General features: G+C 53.0%; 9 protein-coding genes and 1 non-coding gene across 10 annotated transcripts; 6 read left to right on the forward strand and 4 right to left on the reverse strand.

Annotated features, from left to right (window-relative positions):
- Window positions 1–71: 71 nt before the first annotated feature.
- GLOTRDRAFT_124137 (uncharacterized protein) lies at window positions 72–4,046 on the reverse strand (the record flags this gene model as incomplete). The annotated part of the gene is made up of 15 exons (XM_007862610.1): window positions 72–821; window positions 879–1,553; window positions 1,607–1,680; window positions 1,737–2,042; window positions 2,097–2,116; window positions 2,179–2,385; window positions 2,442–2,497; window positions 2,571–2,696; window positions 2,745–2,869; window positions 2,921–2,987; window positions 3,050–3,194; window positions 3,248–3,373; window positions 3,474–3,595; window positions 3,667–3,799; window positions 3,856–4,046. The coding sequence occupies 15 exons, from the start codon at window positions 4,044–4,046 to the stop codon at window positions 72–74; spliced, it is 3,123 nt and encodes a 1,040-aa protein (XP_007860801.1).
- A 1,293-nt stretch (window positions 4,047–5,339) lies between these two features.
- GLOTRDRAFT_67957 (DHS-like NAD/FAD-binding domain-containing protein) lies at window positions 5,340–7,135 on the forward strand (the record flags this gene model as incomplete). The annotated part of the gene is made up of 4 exons (XM_007862611.1): window positions 5,340–5,483; window positions 5,548–6,022; window positions 6,077–6,326; window positions 6,381–7,135. The coding sequence occupies 4 exons, from the start codon at window positions 5,340–5,342 to the stop codon at window positions 7,003–7,005; spliced, it is 1,494 nt and encodes a 497-aa protein (XP_007860802.1). The 3' UTR covers window positions 7,006–7,135.
- Window positions 7,136–7,220: 85 nt separating this feature from the next.
- On the reverse strand, window positions 7,221–7,620 carry GLOTRDRAFT_32033 (RNA polymerase Rpb6; the record flags this gene model as incomplete). Its single annotated transcript, XM_007862096.1, has 2 exons — window positions 7,221–7,386; window positions 7,445–7,620. 2 exons carry the CDS (start codon window positions 7,618–7,620, stop codon window positions 7,221–7,223), a joined length of 342 nt encoding a protein of 113 aa, XP_007860287.1.
- A 510-nt stretch (window positions 7,621–8,130) lies between these two features.
- Window positions 8,131–11,450, forward strand: GLOTRDRAFT_67962 (uncharacterized protein; the record flags this gene model as incomplete). Its single annotated transcript, XM_007862612.1, has 6 exons — window positions 8,131–8,601; window positions 8,705–9,149; window positions 9,200–9,593; window positions 10,254–10,358; window positions 10,410–10,905; window positions 10,956–11,450. Exons 1-6 carry the CDS (start codon window positions 8,194–8,196, stop codon window positions 11,448–11,450), a joined length of 2,343 nt encoding a protein of 780 aa, XP_007860803.1. The 5' UTR covers window positions 8,131–8,193.
- A 110-nt stretch (window positions 11,451–11,560) lies between these two features.
- On the reverse strand, window positions 11,561–13,347 carry GLOTRDRAFT_118675 (uncharacterized protein; the record flags this gene model as incomplete). The annotated part of the gene is made up of 6 exons (XM_007862613.1): window positions 11,561–11,803; window positions 11,855–11,882; window positions 12,173–12,223; window positions 12,264–13,096; window positions 13,145–13,173; window positions 13,247–13,347. The coding sequence occupies 6 exons, from the start codon at window positions 13,345–13,347 to the stop codon at window positions 11,571–11,573; spliced, it is 1,275 nt and encodes a 424-aa protein (XP_007860804.1). The 3' UTR covers window positions 11,561–11,570.
- A 1,512-nt stretch (window positions 13,348–14,859) lies between these two features.
- On the forward strand, window positions 14,860–15,891 carry GLOTRDRAFT_67965 (uncharacterized protein; the record flags this gene model as incomplete). The annotated part of the gene is made up of 3 exons (XM_007862614.1): window positions 14,860–15,362; window positions 15,415–15,562; window positions 15,611–15,891. The coding sequence occupies exons 1-3, from the start codon at window positions 14,907–14,909 to the stop codon at window positions 15,889–15,891; spliced, it is 885 nt and encodes a 294-aa protein (XP_007860805.1). The 5' UTR covers window positions 14,860–14,906.
- A 123-nt stretch (window positions 15,892–16,014) lies between these two features.
- On the forward strand, window positions 16,015–16,097 carry GLOTRDRAFT_t3. Its single transcript has one exon. It is a non-coding gene; the product is annotated as a tRNA-Phe (tRNA).
- Window positions 16,098–18,765: 2,668 nt separating this feature from the next.
- Window positions 18,766–19,616, forward strand: GLOTRDRAFT_108929 (uncharacterized protein). The gene has a single exon (XM_007862615.1). The coding sequence runs from the start codon at window positions 18,790–18,792 to the stop codon at window positions 19,486–19,488; it is 699 nt and encodes a 232-aa protein (XP_007860806.1). The 5' UTR covers window positions 18,766–18,789; the 3' UTR covers window positions 19,489–19,616.
- A 243-nt stretch (window positions 19,617–19,859) lies between these two features.
- Window positions 19,860–21,310, forward strand: GLOTRDRAFT_52510 (ribonuclease T2). The gene is made up of 7 exons (XM_007862162.1): window positions 19,860–20,128; window positions 20,177–20,253; window positions 20,307–20,458; window positions 20,514–20,569; window positions 20,621–20,763; window positions 20,819–20,972; window positions 21,033–21,310. The coding sequence occupies exons 1-7, from the start codon at window positions 19,892–19,894 to the stop codon at window positions 21,144–21,146; spliced, it is 933 nt and encodes a 310-aa protein (XP_007860353.1). The 5' UTR covers window positions 19,860–19,891; the 3' UTR covers window positions 21,147–21,310.
- Window positions 21,311–21,369: 59 nt separating this feature from the next.
- On the reverse strand, window positions 21,370–22,556 carry GLOTRDRAFT_89914 (uncharacterized protein; the record flags this gene model as incomplete). The annotated part of the gene is made up of 3 exons (XM_007862616.1): window positions 21,370–21,905; window positions 21,961–22,242; window positions 22,298–22,556. 3 exons carry the CDS (start codon window positions 22,554–22,556, stop codon window positions 21,370–21,372), a joined length of 1,077 nt encoding a protein of 358 aa, XP_007860807.1.
- Between the last annotated feature and the right edge of the window lie 501 nt (window positions 22,557–23,057).

Raw genomic sequence — 23,057 nt, forward strand, 5'->3', positions numbered from 1 at the left:
GGGCGCGGTAGACTCGCGGAAAGATGGATAAAAACACCAGAGATAAGAAAGCGATTAATACCATACTGCAATCAACGGGCAGCGTTCGCCCACTGATTCCCGTTCGTATATGAACCACTGCCGTTCGCGGAGAAAGGAGGCATGTCAGAGTTAAGCTGAGCCATGTGGGGAGGAAGGCCGCGTGGATGCTCGAAAGTGCTGTGAGCAGCGGTACCACCTCCACTGAAGCGGTCCGGAGATGAACGACGGCTACGGGTCCGTCCGTTGCCACAGTGGTTCCCCCTCCGAGGGGGGCGCTTTTGATGATTGTCCTGGGCGTATGAACCTTGCTGTGAAGCATGATGGCTTGCGTGGTACATAGTTGTCTGGTGCGCCCGCATCGGAGGCATACTTGCATGTGCCATGGTCGTCGGCGTCTGAACATGGGGACCGAAGGGATGCTGTTGATGAGTAGACGGCCAAGCTGTTGGAGGTTGCGTTCCCCAAGGGACCGTGGCTCCGGGGTGAACAGGAACACAGTTCGGTGTCTGCGAAGGGGCGTTCGATGCGGGGAGCGTCAGACCAGGCGGGGGACACATGGAAGGAGGTTGGGCGTGAGGCCAAGTCGGAAACGACGTGCCGTCCTTTGAGTTCGAGGGAGGCAGGGATGGGTTTGGGCCGTTCGACATATACTGCCCCAAAGCCTCGGGCTGGTAGACAGGGACTAGCATGCCATGTTCGTTCTGCACAAAGCCGGTGGGGCGTAGAGGAGGTTGGCCTCCGGGGAGCGAGAATTGAGCCAAGTCATGCTGCGCAGGATAGGGCGCATAGGGTATAAATGGCTGCCATGTACGAGTTCAGCATTGTGCTCAGACGGCACGACGACATGGGTGACATACCCTGTACATGCCCATCCACGGTGCCTGTGAGGTAGGTCCACTAGCGTCTGAGGACCCAGGCGTACCAGGATAGGAGTGAGGGGTGTGATGACCGGGTACATGCGGCCCAGCGTACCCCGCCATGTATGGCATGGGGTATGACCATGGCTGACCAAATCCATGCATCCACGGATTCGTATAGTAAGGCACTGGTGCGACAGGATAAGGAGTAACAGGAGCGGCAGCAGAGACTGAGGAGCCGACGGACGATAGAGGTGGAGAGACCGAAGGCCTCGCTCCTCGGAGGGGTGAGTCTTCTGACGACGCGTCCACGGGAGTTGCATCTGCGCTGCTACTCTGAATTGAAGGGAATCGCAACTCGGCAGATAGAACAGACGTGCCCGTATTGGGTTGATCGAAGTCTGCGATATCCGAAGAATCCCGCAATTCGGACGCTAGCCCATTCACGGGTTTGTCAGGTATACCGTCTCTACGAAACTTGTCGAATTTATCCCTGCCCAGATCGAGTCCCAGCAGATCCTGGTTTCCGAAGCTTGGACGGGCACCGTACTGAGTACCGTATTGATAGCCTCTGCCGCGCCCGCGATACCCATACCTGTATGGGCCCGTGCTACGGTGCGAATTATTGTCACGCAGCTGCACTCTGATCTGTCTCCCGTCGTATGTCTGGTTATGCTGTTTATTACATGAGATACAGAACGAAGAGGAAGTAGGAGCAGCACCAGTACCTCTTCAGCCACGGCCCGTGCAGGCGCCTCCGTATTATTGAAGCGTACAAAAGCGAAAGCAGACTTCTTATTCACTGCAAGGCTCGTTTAGTCTGACGTACATAAGTTTAAGGCCACTCCGTCCACTCACTAGGTTTAACCACCCGAACGTCTTCTATGCCACCGAACCTCTCAAACAAGCTCCTCACCCTATGTTCGTCCCACGCATGGGGCCCGAACATCTCTAGCCCGCCAACGAATATTGTCGTGGGGTCGACCTCCCGGTTTCGTACTCCTACTTGCGCGTCTTCTACGTCCAGTTCGCTGCCTTGACTGTCAGGAGTATGCAAGGCGCTAATTCCGGGAGTTTTAGGAGTGATGGGCGAGCCGACAAAGTCAGGAGTAGAAGGTACGGATGATTCTGAGTTCAGCGAAATGTTCGGCCGAGAGGGTGTTTCTGGTGTGTCATTCATATTATGCATGGAAACACGGAGTGTTGGACGTAACAAACCTGAAGAAACATCGAAGACTCTACCACCAGAGATGTAATGAGCGATATCCCTGAGTGAATGTGAGATCGTTGACAGACGTACCCTAACGATTCGCCGTTGTTCTGAGCGTGCGAGATGCCGCGGGTGACTGAACTCTTTCGTTCCCGGAGAGGAGGGAAATCGGTCTCACTCCAGTCAATTCTTTTTACGTCATCTCCGCGAGAGTATTCCATGTTGGAAGGCGTGTTTAGCATTCCCGAGTCAGAGAATGCTGGGTACTTGGATAGAGGCGACGAGAGAACGGTCCCACTGGAAGACTCGGTCAAGGTTCTCATCCTTCTCGAGCCCACCGATGCATAGCCCACGGAGTCGCCTCGTCTTTGATACTCGGCTCCATGAAAACGATGAGTGTCGTGGCGATCTGAAATGGGCAAGCGAGACGGAGACTGATTCAATTGAACATGTAACGGGTATGCGGCCCCCGCTAGAAACACGCTGGAATTCGGGAGGCGAGGACTGTGATGCGCGGTGGGTGAACCCGTAAGATAGTGATTTTCCTGGGAGAACGAGCTGGGTTGATGAGCCCAGGTGACCGTCAGGAATGGGATACGCCGAAGAGTCTGAGGATGTTGAGACTCGAGGTTCAGTCATAGGGATTGTTAACCCACCATCAACGCATTGACACAATCGTCCCTATGTCCCCACTTCACTTGCCAACATCTCTTATCCATGGTCGAGGCGCGAGGTGCATCATGCGGATGAGGATAACTGTGTGAACTCGAGTCAAACCGGTCTGCATGACAAGCGTTCAGTCATTCCATGGAGAGATGGGAGATATATTTACCATCCGGGGGATTATACGGACAGAATTGTTCGACCTTGCCAAAGGCAGGAATTATCTTCAGGATAGTCTGAATAAACGAATAATGTATTCAGGATCAAATGAGTGACCAATGAGACATCGAAGACTCACGTCCTGGTCAAACTTGAGGGAGGAAAGGAAGACACCGGTGCCGGAGAAAACATCGCCTGGGTTGCCCTCAGATTCCACCAAGCTATTTCCAGTTTTTTGCATGTCAAACTGGCGGGCTTCGTCGTTATACAACACCGAGACGTATCTGGCAGAGAACGTAAAGGAAAAGAACGTATCGCGTAGATCTAACAGCCTCACTTCGCGCCGTGAGACCTCCAAAGTCTTATGGAGGTCGGTAGATCGAGTTCTATCTTTCGGGATTCCTCATAATCACATATAGACGAGAACTCGTCGTTCCCAGAAGGTACAGGCTGAATGGGCGCACTGTATAACAGTGTGATCAAACAACACAGGATAGACAACAAGTAAGCACATGAAAGACGACCGGCGGGAGCGGATATGCGAGGGAAGTGGTGGCACGTACCGGAAAGATATCAGGAGTGCCCTGAAAGCCCGCGCAGGTTCGAAGCGCAGGAACCTCCCCAAGAAAGGCTCGGGAGGGGTAGTCTGCAACGTTTGAATCAAGCGGGCCGCAGAGGGGGCGTCCTAAAAGGTGCGTCTCAGGTGTCAGTAGGGAGAAAATAGAGTATATGCGCTAGTTTTTTTGAAGGGCACACCTCGCACTGGACGAACGCACAGACGCCACCCTTGGCATCGCGGACAACCTTTATATTTTTGACTTCGGCGTATTGAGACAGGTGTTCTGAAAGAAGGCGTGTAAGTTCCTGGTGCTCGATGTTTGTCGGAAGGCTGTGTCAATTTGTTAGTCGACGGCGGTTCCTATCCAGTATGGAGAGACAACGAACCTTCCAACGAAAACGCTTGCGTCATGGGGCATACGATCTTCCTTTGTCCTAGGTGAATCAGCCGGCTGGCCTTTAGGATCAGCATCGAGGGCGGCAACGTCTTGGCTAGATGGAGAGGAAGGGGGGGATGACTCGAGTGAATCAAAGCGGGTGCCCCAAGCACGGGGTCTAGTTGCTTGTTTGTGCGGCATAGGGTAAGAAGCAAGACGTTCGCAGAGATTTACTAGTGTGAGGATACGCTGTTGCCCGTAGGAATGTCGCGACCGCGGCGTGCTTGGGAGCGCTGAGCGAGGGACGACGATGGCGAGAGGAGAGGAGAAATGCGGTCTGCAGGGGGCGTCAGGACATTATATATGCGCCACGCGAGAAACCAGAAGAGGCCTTCTGCTCGGATCTGTGGGGAGCTAAGAAAGCAATTTGCGGTGACAAGAGTCGACCTAGTGCCACTTCACAGAACGTCCTTTGTGGCATCACCGATGCTGCCGGCGTGGATGGCGCCCGACCGGCCATAACAGGCCAGATCAGCGACGATCCCCCGCGTCCCCCGCCCTGTTCGGCCCCTCCGGTGTGCAATGGCGCCCCTTCACCGAGCGACCCCCGTCGAGCATACGTCCAGCTCGGGCAGCGACCACGCAGCCCGGGCTTCGCGCACCTCTTTTCGCCTTCGCAGCGCTCCTTCGAAAGCCACCTATCATGCTGTCAATGTTGCAACTAATATTGCATTGCCTTATATGGTGCGACAGCTTCCATCAAAGGCATCACCCTCTCCAATCACCTTCGGAAGTTCGTACTGGCGAGCCGTACCGTCGACGCCTTGATATATTTCGACTTCGATGAGGTGCATATTCCGACTCGCACTGATCTCGGAATAACCATCGCAAGTCCGACCGTGCGTATTGCGCTCCATGAGACGTCTTTCTCGGCGCGGTCCCATGAAGCCCGCAGATGCATGTAGCAATTGCACGTCGCCTTGAGAGTCAACATTGCTGTATAGCTTATTCTCTTGCAAATTTCACAGAGAACGCTCCGGCATCGAGAGGAATGCCTCGATGTCCAGCAACTTCGTAAGACAGATAGGGGATCACCCGTGAGATTGGGCCAAGGTATAGTAGGGCCCCTTACTAACGATGGGCAGACGCAGACCAGTATCACGGGAGGAATAATCATAGAACTGTGACGATATATTCTTGGCCAACAGTCTGAAGAGGTTGTGAAGATGGAGGAAGGAAAGCGGAAGTGGCACAAGAACGCCGCCAAGCGCGTCAGCCAATCATGGCGGCCTATCAATCTCGGTCACATGACGAGAGCGACGCGACGCGTGAGCCAAATACGGACCAACAACCCGTTTAGTTCGGCTTGAAAGCACTCGACTGCAGCCGCCGTGAATGACCACCACCTCCCTCGACCACTCAACGAGGCGGACGCGTGCTTGAATCCCATCTAATATCCCATCTATACCAGTACATTCCGCCCCCACTCTCGCGATGCCTGTAAGTATCAACTTGGATTCGCTTGCCACCGACCCATCTGGCAGGAGGGCGTTCAACGCCGTATCCCTCGCCGTCGCCAAGAGCAAGAAAATAGTGGTCGTGACAGGCGCGGGGATCTCCTGCTCCTGCGGCATACCCGTACGTGGACGTTTGTTTGTTCACTTCAGCTACCCACTAATGTACACATTGTTCTGCACCCCAGGATTTCCGTTCGTCCGACGGTCTCTACAACCTCGTCAAGCAGAAATACCCCGACACCTTTGTCAAAGGCCGCGACCTCTTTGACTCCTCTCTCTTCCGGGACCCCACATCCACATCCCTCTTTTACACATTCATCTCTAACCTCAAACGCTCCATCGACTCCGCCAAGCCGTCCCCGACACACCGCTTCATCAAGACACTAGATACCAAGGGCAAGCTACTTAGATCATATACCCAGAACATCGACGGCCTCGAGGAGCGCTGCGGGCTTGCCGGGAGCTCCAGCGAGGAGGTCAGGTCCAGTGGCAAGGGCAAGGGCAAGATTAAGATGAGGGAAGTCAGGAATGTGCAACTACACGGGGATATACACCGCGTGAGGTGCATGTTATGCTCGGCCGATCTGGTATGCGGGGAGGAGCACCTGCAGAAATTCGAGGAAGGGGAAGCACCGGATTGTCCGGAGTGTTCTGCGAGATGTGAGCATGCCACATTGACATCACTTAGAAAATCCTAACACGTCATGACCATAGCCGAAGCCCGCCTTGCCCGTTCCGCGCGCCCCCTCAAAGTAGGCACCCTCCGACCAGCCATTGTGTTATACGACGAACCACACCCGCTCGGCGAGGACATCGGCGCCATCCAGACCTCAGACATCAACCGCAAGCCGGACTTACTTATCATTATGGGCACCTCCCTCAAGGTGCACGGTTTCAAGAAGCTCGTGAAGGACTTTGCCCGCGTCGTCCACTCGCACTGCGAAACCCCCTGGACGCCCTCTCCGTCCCCTTCCCCTGAGAAGCCCGCGAAGAAGGCCGGCAAGGCCAAGAAGGACAGCTGGGCCGGGAAGGTCGTGTTCGTCAACAAGACCGCGCCTGGGAGCGAGTGGGAGGGGATCATCGACTACTGGGTGCAGGCGGACACGGACACCTGGTCCGAGAAGACCCTGGACGAGTGGAAGAAGATGCGGCCTGCGGACTGGGAGATCCAGAAGACGCTGGTGGGCGATGCCGACAGCAGCTTCCGGGTTGTCAAAGAGGTCGCTGCTGGCAAAGGGAAGAAGCAGAAACCTGGCAGGGAAAATATCCCGCCAGCCAATCCCGCAGTGCCCAAACATGCAAAGGCAGCCGCAAAGTCTCTTCCTTCCCCGCCTTCGTCACCCAGCAAGCGCCAAGGAGGGGCCTGTCATTACTCCGACGAGGAATCCAGCCCCTCGAAAAAGCGAGTTGTTACTACGAACAACACGGACTTTGAGGAGAGAGGCCTGTTGTTCGGTGATACCACAAACAAGGAGGATACCAGAGTTGATGACGATGCCTTTGACATGGGAGAGGTTATCCCCGTGAAGAAGACCAGAGGACGGCCCAGAGTGAAGGAGGCAAAGGAAGAGGCTACCCGCGCTACTTCCAAGAGGGCTCCCAGCCGGCGGAAGGAAATGTTCGTTGATCTAGTTGCTCTGTAATGGGCTTCGCGGTCAATGTATTGTATTATATTGTAAGATGCGCCGTGGGCAGCTTCATTAACTTATCGTCTGTAATCTGTCTTCAAGTGTTGCCTGTCAGTAACACGAGTGTCAAGGACGAGAACCATCCATGTCATTCAAAGGGAAGGAATAAAATAAACAAGAATGCCACTCGTATGGCGTACAAACCACAACAAGACTATCCTGATACCCAATTAATCGTAGTCGCTGATGAGTTCTGAAACACTCCAGTCCTCGAAACTGCCATCGGGGAGGTATCGTCGGATGACAAGAGGAATTTTGCGGGCGGCCAGTTCTTTGATAGCGATTTGCAGCGCATCCGTTTCACCGTCTAGAGGGACCAAGACAGGCGCATTCATGCTATACGTGCAATGTATGAGTGACCAGTAGCAAACGCAACATCGAAGCGGACGCATACCTGATCTGCAGCGCTCTTGTCCCTAATATCCGCGCCCTCTCGTACTTCGTCAGATACGGCGTCGTGACCCTCACTTTATTCGGCTGCCTCTCTGCTGCGGGGTCCGCCTGCGACTGCGAAGCCTGCCCTGCCGCGCCAGCATCCCCTGTATCCTCCTCCTGCGCGTGCCCATTCATCCCACCGATCCCGTTATGTGTGATTTCCCCGTTCGCCTGAGACTGTGGGTCATGGTCCTGCGCGTTCGGGTCCGCCTCCTGCTCTTGCATCTCGCCGCCGAGCAGATCATAGTTCTCGTCCTGGATACGGAGTCATTTCAGACTGAATGGACTGAATGGCTTCAACTACGCACGAAGGCGTCCTCTGCGAAACTAGGCCGGGTTGAATCAGCCCGACCGCATGCGAGAACGAGAAGGCTTACCTGGCTCCGCCATAGTCGTAGTCGTCAGCAACACCCCCGTCGTAGCCGTCGTCAGACATTTTGTTGGCTAAAGAGGAAAAGACGGCTAAGGAGTTCGAATGGTATGAAGAGCAGAGGCGGCGAAACTGGAGACTCTCAGAGTGGCTTTGCACAAACTGCCGGATGTAGATTTTCCCACGCTAAATCAAGCATGTCGCTTCCCCACAACAGCATCCACGCGTGCGGTGACGGCCCTGACGAGACTTGAAACTAGAGCTCGAACCTCCCCGTTCTCTTGTCCGGTACTTCGAGGCGGTCGTCTTCTTGACTCATGCAAAAGTAGCTGTCTCGAATGGACGAAGCAGGTCCTAGCAAGTCTTGGGACCGTTCGACCTCGTCATCAGTGCGCATACAGTTCCCAGCGGAAGACGGAGGGCCCGCTCGCTCTAGCGCGGTGGAGAATGCTCGATTCGCGTCAATTGGTCTAGGACCTCCTCCTATCTTACGGAGGCCTGCAGCAGAACAGAGCGCGACGATTCACGACAGACGCCGCCGTGTACGTTCAGTGGATGCTGCCGCTATATTCTCAGAGCCAACACAGTCTGCAAGAGCAGCCGAAGGATCCTCTGCAAACGCTCGTAGACGGACGTTGACGCAGGCTCACCAAGGAGCTGCCAGCAAAGCGGCGAGCGGCGTCCGATCCGAGGGGGCTTCAAGTGACCTTGGGACTCTTTCTGATGAATACGCATTAGGTCAGTCAGTCAGTCCAACTATTCTAACCCGGTATTGACTTCTGTGCAGCTCAGGAGGGCGAGTAACTCTACACGTCTTGTGTCTCAGCTTGGTTCACGAACACGCGCACAGATCCCGGCATTTTGGAGGACGTTCAACGGGCACTTAAGCTGAAAGCCAGGCGTGAAGCGCGTCTTCGCGCTTTGCAAGCTAATGTCTCCCGGAATGAGGTTCCATCGAAGTCTGACAGGACCACAATATCGTCTGTGTCCGCAGGGTCATCTATCTCACCCATAGAGGTGTCATTCCCGACCTCTACGCCCCCGACATCTCACGTCCCAGGGCTGAGTAATGAGTCCGACATAGACTTCAGTCCATCTGTGGGCGTCACACACCTTCATCCTGTGCCCACTTCTTCCAACGATGGTGCCACTCTTGACTGGAGCCGAGCTGGACCTCCTGGATACAAACCAGAGCATAGACGTTGGACGCTTTCCTTGTCCAAGGGCAAGGCGAAAGAGAGAACTCCGTCTCTTGGCAAGGGTGTTGTAGAGAAACAGGACTTCCTTTACACCCGTGAGCCGGTCTGTTCATAGCCTTGCGCATGTATGCTTACCCTTTGACAGAGAAGCTGAAAAGGATTAGAGAGAAGGCTCGGCCTAATACTATCCGGAAAGCAGCTATAACAAGCGAACAACTGCAGCGGCGCTACAATATTCTCTATGCTTCCTTAACCTCCAAGGCGGGTCCGCTTAATCTGGCCAAGGTGGTGGGCTGGTACAGCAGCCAGGAACCTATCGTGCGGTCGACACTGGATCAAGCAGAACCCCTCACGTGGTTGAAGCACTTGCTTGATAAACGTGGTGAAAGAGCTTCCTCTAGATTGCCATGGCATGTTACAGCGTTGATAGTGGAAGAATATCTCAAATCCCAAACACACCCTGACGATATAATGTCGATCGGAACAAGTGTGACAGGATCCCCTGTAGTCGATATCTCGCAATCTTCTCGGGATGCCAAGTCCCTGGATATTTCCTCGCCCAGCTCCGCGGTGCCGCTTCAGCCTTCATTCACGAGGAAGCCCTCTTTCGACGGATATGTCTCCTTTGAACCTGTCGTCGACCCTGGACGAGAATATACCTCAGTGGATAGTCGTCAGCACCGTCCGGACGGATATCCAAGGCATTGGAGACACTCGCTGCCTAGTCTCATGGACACGCCTCGCAGTTCGTTCAGCAGCATTCTGGCCGCATCCGTAAAGCAGTCACATGCGAAAGGTCAACTATCTCCTGCGAGCAGTCGCGGTTACCTACGAGATTTTGGGAGACGCAAGACCCGTCATCATTTCGGCAGTGATGGAGAGTCCTCCGCCCGAGCCTCCTTATCCGATACCCATCCTCACTCTGAAGGGGAACCGTCGCGGGAGCCTCGTCGGCCAGCAGTTTTGAGCTTGCACTCCGGTCGTGATTCGGGTACGGACAAAGGGGTGATAGCCATTTCACGGGCTTCATCCGAAGTTGGAGAAGATGTTTTCCACGACGAAGAAGGTGCTCTGACTGCCAAGGGAATCGCCGCCGAATTCCGGGCTGAAAGCGAGCCGCCACCGCGCCCACGATATCAACCATCTCGATCCTTAACAGAACGGTCATCCTTACCGAGGATTGTAGTGCCACCCCGAAGGAACATGCCATCGCTAACTGTACATGAGCAGAATTTCAAGCGAGATGAAGAACAGGATGAGGTCAATGAGGAGCTGGATCGTCAAGAATACGAGCGGAAAGCTCAGTGAGTGCTTCTCATACGTAGCGTACCTAATTGGTCTTGATATATACGCAGGATGGTCGAGGATGCTATGGCGCAAAATAATCGTATCCGTCACCTACTGCAGCGAGTTGCGACTGGGGTGAAAGACTATGAATATATCCGATCTCACCTCTCCCGGCTTTCAGACACCGAATACGGGAGCCTGCCTCAAGAGCTAGTGGATGCATTCAGCCATGATCCCGCAGCCGTCACAGGCTCAACGCGGCGATCTAAAGGCTGGAGAGCGGTCGAGGATGTTCACAACCGTCTGCAGCGCCAGAACGATATCCTACGTTCGTTCATTATCCAGGAAAAGCAGGACAATAAACGAAGTCAAACGAAGAGTATCTTCGAAGATCCGATTAGCGGACTCGTTGATGTTTTAGAGAAATTGGAGGGCCATCGTCAAGCAATCGAGCGGAAGGCCGGTGATGTTGCCCGAATGTTGACCAAGGTGAAGCCCATTCACGTCCAAGTGAAGCGCGAATACAATCAGACGCTAGCCCACACCTCAGCCGTGTATGACGAGGTATGTTCGGTGGCATTCACGAGCAGTCAGATAATGACACGTATCCACAGCTCTCGCTCATCGTCCGTCTGGAAGAAAGTTATAAGGACAACTATCAGCAACTATGGGAATTTGGCATGGATGCCTTGACATTCCTGTTAGATACTGTTACTCCTTTTTGGCGGAACTATGGCAAAGTCATAGGTGAAGATGTGCAGGATTTCCTTATTATCCCTTGGTACCGCAACGAATTCACAGGAGAAGCGAAGCGCTATCCCATCAAGCGTCTGCCGAGGCGATCCTTTCGACATTGGCTGGGTCTTCTGCTCTTCTCCCTTTCGACCCTTACCATAACCATCCTGCAAATCCGCGCCGCGGTCTACGTCTCATCACTGTATAGACTGCCCGGGATCAACCATACTGGTCTGTGGTGGATGGTTCTCCCTATCTACTGGACGGGCTTTCTGATCCAGTGGATTGCCGTGTTAATTGAGTGTGCCATCGTTGGCGCACAAGTTGCGGTCGTGATGTGGTGGGTCGGGTGGGCTTTGAACGTCTTCAATTGAAACCAATAGACCGTTATATCATACTTACTCCTATTACATAGCATAAATTATCGTAATGTCATGGTTTCCGCGCATGTACATGGTTCCTATATATATCTGGATTATTGCAGGTTGGAACGACTACTGTTCGGGGACGCTGTGGTCGGGAACTGTTGGAGGGTTCACCGCCAGTGGTGATGAAGTAAACGAGAATGCCGTGGATGTACGCCTGCCTGGCTTCGGCTTGCGCGGTCCAGGTGCCTGAGCGTTCTGACTAGTGTTCCCCTCACCAGAATGGGTTAACTTCAGGTCGTCTTGTATGCCGGAGACCTCACTGGACGCTCGACCGGCATCTATGCACTGGCGACAAAATCCTAACAATACCGTCAGAAACGCCGGGTTGCATGACATTGTATCATACGTACGACCCCCCATCAGCAACGGCACATCTGTCTGATGGCAAGAAAAGCAAGCTATTCGAGGCTTGATAGGAAACGAGGATGAGTCCGGATCCGGTGCCTGTTTTTTGTGAATGCCGCCACGGAGCATATCATGCGGACCCCCTGTTCTACGCCGAGGCTTCATCGGTGCCGTTCTACGCTTTTGCCTGGTATCATCCGCGGAGGAAGGTTTTATAGGCTTCATAGGAGCCGAGGGTATGGCGGCCTGGACGAAGGTGACTATGAGCTGTGGCTTGATAATGATTGCACGACGCACCGCTCTTATTTCCTTCAATAAATCACCTTCGGGAAGCCTGTGCGCGAGATAGACTCTTTCATAAACGCGCTGGAGGGCTGTGAGAGCGTCCGTTAAGTGATGTAATCAACGACATACAGTCTGATCTAAGATTCTCTGATTATTAGCCATCTTTTCTTCGTCTCCAGCCCAGCGTGAGAGGAGATCTGATATTACAGAGCTCGCCCTCCTAAGACACAAATTGACAAGCTGAGGAGGGCCTTGATTTCCCGCCGTCGGAAATGGAAGACAGGTTGTAATCCCAATATTGCGTGTACCCAAAGGCGCATCAGAGGACGCTGCAAGTGACGTACACACCACTGGAACACGCGGGAACAGTAGTCTTTCGTTAGGTAATTCCTTGAACTCCATTACAAGGTCGAAATCCTGAGAAGAGGTCGGATGTAGTCCCTGAGGTCCGGGTAACAGAAGCATAGCATCAGCTCCCTGATGAGACGAGGTTGAAGCCGCGCTATCTGCATTGTTTCGGGTTGTGGCCATAGATTGAATGAGAAGACCCAGAGTCTTCACCTGTTCCTGCGTAGCCTGGCCGGTGGCGGCCAAGTATACTAGATGAGCCAAGGTAGGATTGGTGGCGGCTGCTCTATTTACTTGCGACACCAAAGCCGGTGTTACGGTGACCTCTGAGGTCAGCGAGGATATCAAAGGCGTTGAAGCTCGTTGTGCAGAGGATGATGCGCCAGGAGTGCCCTGACTGGGGTTCGAGGCGGGGACATACTGCTGAGGTGTGAATTGCGAAAGATATCGCACCTCGAAGAATGCCGTATCTCGGAAAATATGGGGGCCAATCTCTAAATCACACCTCCCCTGGAATGTGATCGAATGAGGAGGAGGTACCACCCCGGGGGCTCTCGACCCGCGAGGTTTGGTGGAAAACTTAGGAAATGTGGACGAAAGCCATCGGTCTCGAGCTGAAAGTAGTTTCAGCGGACGGACTCATACACTTATAGACCACGTACACTGCCTGAGCGATTGTAGAACCAAGCAACTGGGTCATCGGGTCAACATGAGAGATACCATGGCCTTCACGGCCTCGCAGACCTCACAACCCAAATGCTCACCTCTCAGCAACGGTTTTCAATTCTGACAGCCGTGTTGCATTGGTGTTGACCTCCCACTTGGCTACTGGCCCGACAGGCAAGTTCAAGTGGGTGACAGGCATTCTCTATGGCTTTGTTCTGTGGTACCGTAAAGTTGCCGAAAAGCTCGCAACTGTAAGGTGTGGCACTGAGATAACGGACTACAGACCGTTACGTAAATCTAAAATTCATTCAACACTGTTCTTCAGTTTCTTGAAGTTCTTCTGTACTAGTTGAGTCCAAGTGCACGTAGCGCGTTCAGACGCTTCACCAGTACCCTTCCGGAGCCTTGTACTTACATGCGAGCAACCTGCGGCTTGAATCATTGAGCAAGCCTGTTTGCGTGCGCTCGAGTACCCAGTCCATCCGCAATGTTCTCAAGAGTCCGTAAGTGGTGCGTCGGCAAGCTTCTCATTTCACTCATTCTCGACGCTTTGTAGAGAAAGGCGGGACTGTTTTCAAGCCTGTCACGAGGCCCAAATCTCGTACGCCTAATGAAAGCAATTCAGATTCAACTCCCTCCTCTAGCGCGCTCGATGTTGATAGGTCAAGTGTACACCCCTCAGAGGAATCGAGGTCGAGTTCGGTCAAGACGCTCTCGCACCCCACTCCTTCCGACCCAAGTGCCTCCCGGATGTCAACTTCAATCATCAAGTCGAGTGACACTCTAACGATGTCTGCAAACCCGGCTTCGGTGAGCGGAGAAGGGGATGATAACACAGGATCTATCCATGTCTTTCCCGCTATACCCCCGCCTGTGAGGTCGACTTCATTGGACGACCATTCACCATCTATTTCCTCCCCCAGTCAACCTCCAAATAGCATTACTTCGCTTCAGCCGCAAAGACCCCCGCCCATACATCTAGCAGCTGGACAATCTCGCGCGATTCCTATTATTGTCTCCAGCGTACGTACCACGTCAGTCCCTATCGCTCCACATGCTGGCACCTATGGTGGGATTGTGGGTCTTGGTTCCTTGGAGGCGCAAGCAGATAGCCTAACGTCTAGCACACGTGGTGTGGTCCCTCCCGAAGATGTGGTTGAATACATCTCAACGCTTCCACCTCGAGATACAGGTAATACCTCTGTAGCGTATACCAATGAATCAAGTCAAGGGCAAATATCAGGCGATGCTCCTCAAATGGCTATCAATGAAGTCAAGACGATTAAGGTACCTCGTCCTCGCAAGGAGCGCAATAAGAAACAAGACCTGGGCGATTCGCGAACCGTTTCACAGGAGAATGCCTCTTTGGAAGGACCCGGGGATGCTGGATCGACTAAAAGAACTAGACGTAAACGTGCAGCGCAGAATTCCGTCGATCCTGGCTCGGTAAGCACCACTGAACCTCCGACTAAGCGGCAACGTAGAAAGAGGAAAGCAACAGAAGATACGGCTGACGAACACCCCGGATCACAGTCTCCTTTCGAAAGGAGCAGGAGCGCTGGTCGAGGACGCAAACGCGCTCCATCGCTCCCGCCGTTCGATCCTGATGCTCCCCCAGGCGAGGACATCGACCCAACCATTATGACTATGGCTACACTCTGCGAAGATACCGGGCAAGGGCGTGTGAGTACCAAGGCCGCTGAGATACAGCGCAACTATGCTACCTGGAAAGCGTCGAATCGTGAGAAGCGAGCCCGGATGAGAGCCATTCAGGAAGCCAAAAAGTATGGGCGTCGGGGTGAAGATGAGGAGCAAGTTGGTCAGAATGCCAAACCTGCTGGTCCGGAGGCCAGTCGTGCTCTTGCACCGACTCCCGCTGCACCCGCGCATCCTCCATCCGAAGTAGTAACAAGCCAGGAGCCTCCCAGCAACGACGAAATCGATAATGGTTTGGACGAGCCGACGACAGCAGGATTTGATTACTCCCAGAATCTTGCGACTAGTCGTTACAACGTACAGGTCAGAATAGGCCCCAACGGCGAAACAATTGTGGATGAAGAGTCGCTGTTCGTTGACCGCAATGAAGATGACGACACTGCCAATTATACGCATGTTGAGGAGTCCGATGCCACGAAATTTGTCAACTCCGCCTCGTACAGCAAGAAGGTGAAGGGTTCGCGATGGAGTGCTGAGGAGACCGAATTATTCTACGACGTAAGGAGATCGTTTGGATATGTGTGACAGACTCACTGATGTCGTGTCGTAGGCCCTGTCTCAATTTGGCGAGAACTACGAAATGATTTCTATGCTTCTGCCAGGTCGGGACCGCAAAGCTTGTAAGAACAAGTTCAAGGCTGAGGATAAGAAGAACCCGGCCAGGATTAATTATTGTTTGACGCATCGCGTTCCTTACGGTATGGTCTGACTCGTTCCGTCGCTTCGTCATTCTGACGGGTTTGTAGATATGCAGACGCTGTCTCGCCTGACAGGGAAAGATTTCTCTGGGCCCACGCCAGAGATACGAGCTCCTACGCCATTGACTCTGGCTGAGACTGAAACGAACAACCAGTCGGAAACTGGTACGAATAATACAGTAAAAAGGAAGAGGAAGAGCAGCACGACACCCGGTATCCCGAGTGACGGAGAGGAGGTCATGGGGACTGTCGAAGACTACGAGCTCGAGGAGCAGACGCTGTTCGGCTCTCCTACCGCAGAACTTGCAGGTACTGTGGAGACTCATTAGAGACCAATAGTGCTGCCGCCTATATCATGATAATGTGTAGGGTACTTGGGCCAACAAGGACTCGAAGAGAGTATGTATATACTAAAGGGTGCTTATGACTATCCAGCACATGTCGAAGTTGGAGCCGGGATAGCTCAGCTGGGAGAGCAACAGACTGAAGTTGATCAGAATTCTGGAGGTCCCGTGTTCAATCCACGGTCCTGGCATTACTTTTGTCTCATTTCAGCTTGTACCACATCTTCTCTAGCTGCTTGACCATGGTCGTGGTGCCGGTGCGGACGGACTTATGCATTATGGCTGGTATCTTCACAACGACCGGTCCTAAGTGGGACTGAATAGCAACTGAATGACGTTATGTGACACGAGCACGTGACGAGTCAAAACATAACGCCGCGACGCGCCTTCTCATTTGTGGACATTCCCCTGCATCTTCCCCTCTCATCCCCACTGTTCTCGAGTTGATTTAGTCCTAATTATGCCACCTCGTAAAGCACCGTCGCAAAGCGCACCTCCGCCATCGCGTCCTACCAGTCCTCCGGTTGACGACGATGACGTGCGGGTTAACTCACTGCAGCAGGAACACATATTGACAGACTTCATAAGGTGCCTTTCTTCGACAGTGTCGACGACCTGCAGCAACATGTAAGCCAAGCATTTCAGAATGATTGATGCTGCACTCTGTTTATCATTTCCTAGGGTATCAACGTCCAAGACATTTTGAAGTTAAAGGTCTGTCATTGTCTTGGGCTCGGGTACGCGTGTTACGATGTCGAGGTTGTAGGCGGCTGCTATCAATACCGTCTCCGGAGTAAGTATGACTCCTAGGAGGCAATTACTCAAGATCAAGGTCAGGCCGTCCATCTCGGTTGGCACGTCTGATTGCTCATGTCCTCATGTAGGGCATGTCAGAAGCCAAGGTTGAGAAGATCAAGGTGCGTGCATACATTCTACCCTGGTTTGATATCTAATCTAGGCAAGTATACTAGGAGGCTGCCCATAAGATATTGGTGAGTCTGCTCATATCTCCGTCCCACTTATATGCGCGTCATATCGTTTGCCTCAGGGATCGTCCTTTGCCACGGGTCTCGAGGTCCAGGATAAGCGCAAGAGAGTGTTGATGATCAGCACGGGTAGTAAAGCCGTAGACGCTATACTTGGAGGTGCGTTGCCGCTGTCCAGATACAGTCATGGCCTGACGGGCCCGTAGGAGGTCTCATGTCTCAATCCATTAGCGAAGGTACACGTCTACCATACTGGCAATTCCGACTGCGCTTATGGTCTTCAGTTTATGGAGAATTCCGCACTGGCAAGACCCAACTAGCGCATACAATGAGTGTTGTTGCCCAGCTCCCACCCGAAATGGGCGGCGCTTCAGGCAAGGTGAGCATGCAATCAGAGGAATCGGAATTAGTGTCAGCTGACGTATATCAAGGTCGCATATATTGACACTGAAGGTTGAGAAATGATCGTGTCCGTCCTTTGTGATGGTGACTCAGCGGGACCCCTAGGCACTTTTCGCCCAGATCGCATTAAAGCCATAGCCGACAGGTTTGGAGTCAACGGAGACATGGCTCTGGAAAATATTCTCTATGGTGATATTCTCAAAGGCACGTGGATTTTAGCGTGATTACTCATTGTATGGCGCAGCTCGGGCCTGGAATAGCGAACATCAGGTAGCTAGCGGACCCATGCAAGCTGCGCCAGCTGGCTGATCCTTTTCACAGATGGAATTGATCAATGAATGTTCACAACGCTTTGCGGAAGAGAAGGTTAGTAGTTCTCATACAATCTGCGTCACGACCTAGGCTAACGTACAGAAACAGGATTTCCGTCTGATGGTACGTGGAGTTACATTCTTCAACGCTGTTTTATGTTATCTCCGACAGATTGTGGACAGCATCATGGCGTTGTTCCGGACGGATTATTCAGGCAGAGGCGAGCTAAGTGAGAGACAACAGAAGGTATGGTTTTCATATGATGTTGTGGCTTGCAACTTACAACTCATGTCCATTCAGCTCGCGCAGGTAATCTACTTAAGTGACATCACGAATTTGGCCGCTAACGAAAGCAGATGCTATCCAAATTGAGCAAACTCTCAGAGGAGTTCAACGTTTGTCTACGAAGTCGAGCGTACTTGTCCTCATACTGAATTTGCCTCCAGATTGCGATCTTGCTAACAAACCAGGTTCAATGTATGGGCTGACTCCTTACGATCATGTCTGGGAGCGATTGTCTAACGTGGACGAGTGCAGCGGATCCTGGAGCCACCATGACTTTCGTTGCAGGCGGGGCCCTCAAGCCTATCGGGGGTCATATTCTTTCTCATGCCTCTGCCACTAGGATGTTCCTCCGCAAAGGTGCGTACACCCGACAGACCACTGTCTTTTCCGTTCTCCCTGCTCTCTTACGCATTCGGCAAACAACGTGTAATTTTCTGACGCTCCCAATGCCTTCCTTAAATCGAAGGCCGCGCCGAGGAACGGGTTGCAAAATTGGTGGACAGCCCTGACAGGCCAGAGAGCGAAGCTTCCTACAAACTGGACGAAGGTGGCTGGTCTGACGTCTAATACAACATCTGCTGGTCTCTCGAGGGTGACTTGTGCTCTATCTTTGTCTTCGGCGCTCCGTTCCCCCTGCATAACTATTTTCCCGGCATGTCGTATAATAATCTCTGCTTCCTTTGCGCATTCGTGTCCAGTCTTGTCATGTATCCCAAGTTATTTCGCTCTCATGAATGGTGTTGCGTCGCTGAGACACACCGGACCGGCACTGCGCCGTCATTTGGTCATACGTCACGGTGTGAACAGTAAGCCCGAGCCCACAGTTAAGAGATAAACAGTCGCTTATGAATACATTCCGTTTGTACAAGCACTACACCTTACTACCATCCGACGCATCATGAGCACAGACACACAAGCCTTCTTCGTTGTCTTTGCTGACCCGGGAGATGGGGTCCCCGAAGCAGAGTTCAACGACTGGTACGAGAACGAGCATATCCCGCTACGGGTCGTAATTCCCAGCTTTCAAAGTTGGAACCGCTGGGCGCAAGCAGATGGCCAGAAACCGCGATACGCTGCCACTTACGATCTCGACACGCCGAATGCGCTCGAGAAGCCAGACTACGCGTTGCTCGCTCGGACTCGGAGTGAGCGAGAGAAAGATATATTGTCGAAGGTGGGATGGGTCGACCGGCGGGTGTACGAGGTATTGAAGGGCACCCCGCAACAATCACCTTCCGCTCAGAAGAAGCCGGGGATCATCGTGTTCAATTCACTGGAAGTACAGTCGGACAGAGAGGAGGATTTCCACAGGTGGTACAACGAAGAACACATCCCGATGCTCCTGAAGAGTCCCGGGTGGATCAGGACCAGACGATTCGTCCTCAGGACGTGGGATAGGTCAGGTGTAGAGGGGAGCAAGGACAGCACGGCACCGCCCAAGTTCCTGGCAGTGCACGAGTTGGAGTCGGACGCAGCCTTCCAGAGTGAGGAGTATAAAGCGGCCGGGAGCACTGAGTGGAGGGCAAGAGTTATGAAGAGCGCTGTGAAGCAGGAGAGAAGGGTGTTTAAGTTCCTGAGAACCTGGGAGAGGGACTAGCCTGTTAATGTGCGGTGGTCTCCTCGGTATTAGAAGAAAGCATATGTCCGTCAGAACGTAGGCTTTCAAAACTTGTACCAGCCTTTGGCAAAGAGTCAGATGATCACAGCAGCACCTACATATGAACAACTCGCAGAGCCCCGAGGGTCCGCGAGGGAGCGATATGCTTGGTGAAGGTCCCACACACCGGCGTTGTCTGCCACAGCCAGCAGCCACAATGCGGAATTGACAGCAGACAGCGCCCACGAAATCGCTGCACATGCTCCCCGGCAAGATAAGCACGTTCGTCAATCAACATATTTCCTTGTTCCTGGCCCTGCACTGGCATCTTGTCCCATAAATACTGCGACGTTCGGGACGGCATGGGAGCCCACGGGTATAGTCGACGTCTCCCTCTCGCAAGATGGCAAGCAAAGTCGCCCGAGTCCTGTCGGTGTTGAGCGCGACTTCTGTGGTGACGGCTACTCTCACTTGGCCCCCGAGCTTGCCATCTGTTCCAGAGACGTATCCCAATCTGACAGCTTGTGTCAATGAGCCCTTGACCTATTCTTGTGAGAACACTACGGCCATCGCAAATACCTGCTGTTCGCCCACCCCGGGAGGGCTAGTACTGCAAACTCAATTCTGGAGTACCTACACGGCACGTTTTCGTTACCTGACGATCGAATTGTAGTTGACATTTGGACAGGGTCTGGAGGCTCAAGGACAATTGCTGCCCAAGAACAGCTGGACGATCCACGGGTTGTGGCCGGACAATTGTGACGGGTATGCCCCCTACCACTGCCACTCGTAACGCGTATTGAAGTATTACGATTCAGGTCCTATGAACAGTACTGCGACCTGTCCCGGCAATACGATCCTGACCCGTCACCGAAAGTACTTCCGAATGGAACGCCTGTCCCAGCATACACAGGTCCTAGCGTGGTGACCTTCATTGAGGCCTTCCACCGCTACGATCTTTTGGACTATAGTACGTTTCATGGCAAGGTCGCCTTTATCCTGATGTCTGATCGGTCACATGAAAGTGAACAAATACTGGGTCAACCAGGGCGCATCCAACCCCACTTTTTGGGCTCATGAGGTACATCAGGCATTTGCTCGTATGACATAACTGACATCTCCGAACTGCCAGTTCTCCAAGCATGCAACGTGTACTTCAACGTTCGACGTAGCTTGCTACGGGCCTGATTACATCGAGCATGAAGACGTGATCAACTTCTACGATGCCGTAGTCAGGGCATTCAAGATGTACCCTACCTATGACATGCTGGCTGCGTGAGTCTCCCATGCACGGAGGATGTGGATGGAACCGCCTGACCCACGACCATAGAGTTGGTATCAGGCCATCCAATAAGACAACGTACTCTCTAGCGCAGCTGCAAACTGCCCTTAGGTCGCAGACAGGTGCTACGCCGTATCTAGGGTGTGGCTACAATGGAACTGTGCTTCAGGAAGTATGGTACTTCCATCACGTTCTCGGCAGTGTATGCACTCCTCTCTCTCTACATGGTATGCCCATTCCCCACTTACCTGATTCATTACAGGAGCAATATGGTCATTATAAGACACTGGACTCTACTACGAACTCGACTTGTTCCACCACCAAGGGCATCTGGTATTATGAGCCAACGCCTTCGTCCGTCCGTGAAGTACGGTAAAAGCTGCATGATCACTCGTCGTCCGTCTAGCTGTGTTGTCGAAGTTTAGCAACGCCCTTCCACAAAATGGGAGGTTAATTGAACATAGTCGTATAAGATGATTCAATACGACATTGTAAGCAAAATTATCCGAGATATTGAAGCTGTGTGAGATGGTCGTGGAGATAATGTCCGATCATAAGGAGAAAATAAGAAGGAAATGTCTAACTCGGAATGACAGGCATTACAACCTGCGTACATCCGCTTTCTTATGAAGCGATCCCACATGCGGTGGGGGACTGGACTGGAATCTCCGGGTGTAGCGGGTTGGGGCCTCTGCGCCGAAATCTACGTGTGTCTGGTGGGCTCCTTCCAGAGCAGACGTCGATTCTGCCCTTGTCCGAATGAAGGGATTGAAATGCGGCATGATACCGAGACGCTTCGCATTATCAACCCGAGGACTCCGAGCCACGGTATCCTGCGACGGGATAGTCTCTAACGTGGGGAAGCGTGGTGCTGGAGGCGACATGGGAGAGTGGCTTTGAGATGCCGGAGTACGCATCAGACTGTGAAGGATGGAGGACGACCTAGAGCGGCTCCCAGACGATCCTTTATGTCGCCGGAATCGGGCAGAATCTCCCAGGCGCTTGGATACTTCGCCCAAGATGAAAGAAACAGAGCCCTTGCGAGGGCGGGCATCGTCCGTGGCGCTCCCTTCAATTTTCTTGGGACTCGTGGAAATGGGTATACCTAGAATACCGGGTTGAGCAGCGGGCGGTTCTGTATAACAAACGAGGTTATGCGAAGAAGTTAAAGAAGGAGGGTTATTCCTTACTCCCAGCTTCGTGGTCATGTATGGTTGGGGCGATGCTGGCCCTTGCTTTGCTGTGCGTGTGATGCTCGGGATAATCGGTATAGGATACGGACGAGATGCTAGTCCTCGGTGTGCACAGCTCATCTGAGTCACGGCTGCTCTTGGACGAGACGGAGCTGCGAGGACTGAGGCCAGGCTCGACACCCTCGATGGACAGTTTCGAATTGGTAGCGCTGGCTTTACGTTGCCTGGCTCGACGCTGGAACATCAGGGCACGTTTCACGTCTTCATCTATGTCGGCCTCTGACAAGGGTTTGTCCATCAGACTAGACCTCGACGCTATCGGCAATTCGCATACCTTCGATACTGCACCGCTTCGGGGTAAAGATCTGAGATCCATCACTCCAGGCATAGTCTACTTCAGGGCTGAACTGATCTACGGGAGCGTTAGTGCCCATAGGAAGGTACTGTTGAATCCTCTGAGGATATCCTATATCGGCTTCCGAAAGCCGACGCTCTCCCCCTCTGTGCGCTGATGACTGCCTGTGTACTGGAGGCCGGACTACGCAGTCACCCGTTGAATAGCGCAAACGAGGGGAAAGACCAGAAGAGGACATCGCTGCAGAGTTGACGCTATAGTCGAGACGAACGTCAAAGGTGAAGGGGGAAACGGGAAAGTGATGCTGTCAATCTACATTCCAACTCATCTTTATATACTGCGACGCCTTTGTAGCTTGCCTGGCGCCGCGTAGGGTTTGCCTTGTGGTTGCATAATGCCACAGTGGCCCGCACGCGTGCCGCTGGGCTAGCTGAGGTAAAACCATGGCAAGTGACGCGCCCGAGCACGCGGAAGCAATGAGCATACTGCGATTCGGATGTGATCTCCCAAAGGGGTTTGCCACAACACCCTTAGAGAAATCACACCGTTGTGGGTCTATATTTGGTAATCGTGGTAGACTTAGTTAAGTCGAATCTGAAGACAACCGAGCGCACCTGTGGGCACTATTCATGTTATAAATGAGCACACAGCACTGACTGCGAGCATGATGATGAGCAGATCAATCAACACTTGCGGGTGGGAATTAGGGCCGTCCAGTCCCAAATTCTTTGATTGACTG

Source organism: Gloeophyllum trabeum (assembly GCF_000344685.1).
Source record: "Gloeophyllum trabeum ATCC 11539 unplaced genomic scaffold GLOTRscaffold_00001, whole genome shotgun sequence".
NCBI classification, from domain to species: Eukaryota; Fungi; Basidiomycota; class Agaricomycetes; order Gloeophyllales; family Gloeophyllaceae; genus Gloeophyllum; species Gloeophyllum trabeum.